The sequence below is a fragment of the Lolium rigidum genome, chromosome 6 (assembly GCF_022539505.1).
Source record: "Lolium rigidum isolate FL_2022 chromosome 6, APGP_CSIRO_Lrig_0.1, whole genome shotgun sequence".
NCBI lineage: Eukaryota > Viridiplantae > Streptophyta > Magnoliopsida > Poales > Poaceae > Lolium > Lolium rigidum.
Window position 1 is genome coordinate 71,258,928 of NC_061513.1, and position 4,871 is coordinate 71,263,798.

A 4,871-nucleotide genomic window follows, 5' to 3' on the forward strand; every position below is an offset into this window, starting at 1 on the left:
TATTGTATGATACCATTTGTTGCTTGTTATTGAGTGTTTTATCCACGCAACTATGTTTATGAGAGAGATCAAATGAAACCATAAAGCCTAGTCAATTTTAATCCATAAGAAAACACTTTACTTTTCTTTGCTTTGCTTGCACTTTTATTTTAGTACTAACTAATTTGAAGATACAAAAAATACTTTAATTACTTGCTTTATTATGTTTTATTTCGTATCAATTACACACTATTGTGCTTGGCAAACACTTCACTGGAGTTGGGGACACAAAACTATTTCATTTGGATTTCAGGGTGTTTGAAGAGGATAGAAGAAAGAACCACTTTTTGCCCCGATAGTTTGATATAAAGCCTCTAGTTACCCTTGTGGGGAAATAAATCTCCTCTAATTTGTGCTAGTTATGAGTTGCAACATAATTTACAAACGAGAGAAATGCGCGAATTGTTAGACTCCTTGGTGATTCATGCTAGTTATGAGTACGCACGAGCAGTAGCTAAGATTTAATGACATCATGGTAGTGAGAATTAGTCACTCTCTATAATATACTCTATCATCTACAGTAGCTAAGATTTAATGACATCATGGTAGTGAGAATTAGTCACTCTATAATATACTCTATCATCTACGCTATGGCCTCTCTTTTGGAGGCGCCCACGCACAAATAGTTTTTGTTCTAAGGTCTAGAGAGGCGTATGAAAAAGTCCCAAACAAACCCTAAGAGCAGGTCTAACAGACCCCCTAAAAGGCCCAACCCCGTAAAATAACCGCCGATATACGGGGTAGAGCTCTACCCGGCCATCTAGCAGACCCCGTAAATCAGGCCCCTGACTCGAAATTTTTCAGTTTCGGCTACGGGGCGGCTTCTCGCCCCTTACTTGTGCGGGGCGGGAGGGGGAATACAGGGCCAACCCCTCACCCTTGGCGGGCTGAAATTTCAGCTAGCAACTGCTTCTGCGCACTGTAGCGGGCGGCGGCCATGGCGGGCGTCCGGAGCGGGAGCGGGCGCGGCCGGCGTGGGGACGGACGGAGCGGGCGCGGCCGGAGCGGGCGCGGCCGGGCCGGCGGCGGCCGGGCAGGAGCGGGCGCAGCCGGTGCGGACGCGGCCGTGGCGGGCGGGGGCGGGAGCGGGCGCAGCCGCTGCGGCGCGGCCAGCCATGGCTCGCGCGCGGCCGGTGCGGAGAGCGGGCGCGGCCGGCCGTGGCGGACGGGGGGCGGCCGGGGCGGAGCTGGAGCGGGCGGCGGCCGGAGCGGAGCGCGGCCATGGCCGGGGCGGGGGACGGGGGGCGGCCGGGGCGGAGCAGGGCCGGCGGCGGGGTGCCGGGGCAGGGCAGGGACGGCCGGGGCAGGGGCAGAGCAGGGGCGGCCGGGGTAGGGTGGGGCAGGAGGCCAGGAGCTGTGATGCACGCACGAGGAGGAAGAAAGAGAGAAGGAAGAAGAGAAGAATTTTTTTTAGCATATTCTGGGAATATTCTTCTTTACAGTTTAGAAATACGGGGTCTGCTATCTCGTCCGAGTTTTTGGCCGGCGAAAAGTGAATACAGGCCCTGTACTCGCGTTTTAAGGGGCGAAAAAATACGGAGCCTGTTAGACATGCTCTAAACAGGAGGCTAGGCCGCCGTACATGTAGGTGAGAACACAACACAGTCCATCCCGTCCTCTGTTTCTCTTCACTGTGTACTGCACTTGACCCCGGACCCCGCGCGCGCACTCCTAGCACGATCGCCACTCAGTCACGACCCCGCCGCGCGCGCGGACCGCTAGCACTGTGTAACGCACGGCGCCAGGAACTCATCCCCACGTACTCCCCTCTACACCGGCGCTAGCGCATGCATACGCAGCAGCCCTCCCTCGCGGCCCATCTCGATCTGCCTGACCTACCTCGATCTATAGCTCGATCGTGTGTGAAAGCCTGCGAGAGTTTCCAGACCCAGCAGTGCAGCACACACAAACATAAAGGCGAGGAGCTAGACAAGGCTCCATTAGCGTGTATATATAAACGGCGTCATCTCTCCTTTTCTCCAAGATCGTTCGTGACGCATGCACACCTTGACATTAGGCTGCCATTCTCCTCATTCTTCCTCACCTGTTCTATCTTCCCCCCACGACTCACCAAACCCGAGATCAAGAGCTTATATATAAGCTGCATCTCCCCCACCCCAAAGCGGGAGTCGTAGTTTATATACAGCTACAATATCGAGATGGGGCTGCGGACCTGCAGCGCGATGGAAGGCGAGCTTGCTGTCGCCTCGCCTTTCGTCCAGTGGCTCAAGCCGCCCGCGTCGTCCTCTTCCTCGTCGCCGTCATGCTCAACCTTCTCCTCGTCCTCCTCGAGGCATCAAGAATCCCCTGAGGAATATGGAAGCAGCATGACATGTTTGCCGCTGCTCCGTATGCTGGAGGAGGGGAAGAGGGGCGCTGGTGGCGATCATGAGCACCATGCGGTCAAGGAAGAGATCATTAGCAGTGCGGCCGGGGTGCTGGGCCCCGGCGTGGATCTGAACATAGGCTTGCCGGTTGGTGGATCTTGCGATGATGACGCCATGGAAGACGAGGAGAAGGTAGACGCTGAAGACGACGATGACGCTGAAGACGAGGAGGATGAGGGGGAGATGGATGAGTGGAAGCCTGCCCATGGCAGTTGCAAGGTGGAGAAAAAGGAGCACGGCGAGGCGGTGGTTAAGGTGGAAGGGTCAAACAGCATCCTTGACATGGGTGAATTCGGAGTTGCCGGGGCAGAGAGCAGCGTGGCGATGAGCAGCCAGTATTGGATCCCGACGCCCGCGCAGATCCTCGTCGGCCCGGTGCAGTTTGTGTGCCATGTCTGTAACAAGAACTTCAACAGATACAACAACATGCAGGTAAATGGTGTTTATTTGCATGCATGCTCTTATGTAGTATGATCAGTATATCTCTTGGTTAATACTACTAATTGTTACTTCTCTTATGCCATGATTATTGATTATTTTTGTGGTGATTCAATTAGTTGGTACCAAAATAAGTAAGTTCACATAACCGAGATCATCTAAGCCCACTGATTTCGCAAAAATAAAAATTCTAAGTTCACCAAAAAAAAATTGAGAGGCTAAGTTCACCAATTTAATGCGTAGTGCATCCTCAATTCAGTCCGCTGCCTGTCCAAATCTTAACCAATTAAGGAAAAAATTCATTTCGAACATCAACAATCTTAAACCTCCTCCCCTCATCGTCCATCACGAGATCTGAGGTTTCTCCAGTACAACTAGGTCAAAGCCCATGCAAGATCACCCTCTGAATAATTTTGATATAGAATTGGTATCATTACATTTTGTTCTTCAATACAAATCAGACCATATCAATTAATCAATTATGTACTACCTCCTGTACGACAAGGATATCGCAGATTTATCTAAATTCAGATGTATTGAGGGAGTATCATATAAATAAGATGTGTTTCTCAAATCTTTCCGTAAAAATTCGTCTCAATATAGTATATGTGTGCACATTATTCATACAAACAAAGGTAGTATGAATAGAACCAGGCCGCCGCCATGCTACACCTACACCACCAGTAGATCGATGCCATTGATCTGCTACCTGGAATGGAAATATCTGTCGAAGTTGAGCTCGACCTATCTCACACCGGCCAGCCACTTTCACAAAGGCATTGCAGGTGTTTGGCCGACTATGGGACCCGGAACTCCAAACTTATGTAGGAGCTCCAAAGCTAACAAGTTATGTGTGTCAATTACTCAATTTGTTCCGAAAAAAAGGCATATATATGGAGTTATGGACCACATGATCGTGATCACCTGTGCTTTACGCCGTCCGGCCCGGTAGTATCTTTCCATAAAGAACAATCTCGATATGAAACCGACACATGTGTATATACGGCCGTGTGGAGCCACGAGAAGCTTGACATTCAGGATCTATTGAGTGCATTTCATGCAAACAATCATGACAATAAGGAAGATTAACACACTAGTAGTGATCATGAAAATGCAAGCAGTACTTTGTTATCAACAACTGCTAATCCATTATGTGCATGCTTGCCATGCGTTGATGATGGATGCAGATGCACATGTGGGGCCACGGGCGCGAGTACCGCAAGGGCCCGGAATCCCTCAAGGGCACGCAGACGCTGGCGCTGCTGAAGCTGCCGTGCTACTGCTGCGCCGCCGGCTGCCGGAACAACGTGGCGCACCCGCGGGCGCGGCCGCTCAAGGACTTCCGCACCCTGCAGACGCACTACAAGCGGAAGCACGGCGCCAGGCCCTTCCGCTGCCGCCGCTGCGCCAAGCCATTCGCCGTCAAGGGCGACTGGCGCACGCACGAGAAGAACTGCGGCAAGCGCTGGTTCTGCGCCTGCGGCTCCGACTTCAAGCACAAGCGCTCCCTCAATGACCACGTCCGCTCCTTCGGCGGCCAACACTTCCCCGTCGTCGTCGACGGTGGCGGCGGCGCCGCCACCCAGGACCGCGTCATAAGCTTCCAACGGTGAGATCGCTCGATCGGCACTGATAGAACATATGCAGGCTGACATCTGCATGCATTCATGCACTGCATGCGTGCATAAAGATCCAAGAAGATTCAAGAGGAACAAAGTGATTAATAGAGCAATAAGGTGGCCCCCGATCGGTTGCTAAGAGCTGTGAAGTAGCTGAATTTTCTTCCCTTCCGCCGGAGTAGGCTGTCAATGCAGCGCTTTGTAGTGGAGAAAATTTACCAGCTTCACAGGCTAACTAAACCGGTAAATATGGGGGCCTAGTATACTGTTTATGTCTAGCATTTCACTTACTATATGAGAAAGATCAAATTCTGAAGGGATGATTAACATGTTGCAATACATATACTCTGATTGGCTACTTTTATGCCACAGAGTCTAGCAATTAAGT

At 51.4% G+C, this 4,871-nt stretch overlaps 1 protein-coding gene across 1 annotated transcript; it reads left to right on the forward strand.

Moving 5' to 3' along the window:
- The first annotated feature begins 2,198 nt into the window (after positions 1-2,198).
- Positions 2,199-4,477, forward strand: LOC124662785 (zinc finger protein WIP3-like). The gene is made up of 2 exons (XM_047200579.1): positions 2,199-2,858; positions 4,052-4,477. The coding sequence occupies exons 1-2, from the start codon at positions 2,199-2,201 to the stop codon at positions 4,475-4,477; spliced, it is 1,086 nt and encodes a 361-aa protein (XP_047056535.1).
- Positions 4,478-4,871: the final 394 nt, after the last annotated feature.

Coding starts and splice junctions, on each gene's coding strand:
- LOC124662785 (XM_047200579.1), top strand. CDS start 2,199: ATGGGGCTGCGGACCTGCAGCGCGATGGAAGGCGAGCTTGCTGTCGCC. Junction 2,859..4,051: donor ACAGATACAACAACATGCAG/GTAAATGGTGTT, acceptor TGATGGATGCAG/ATGCACATGTGGGGCCACGG.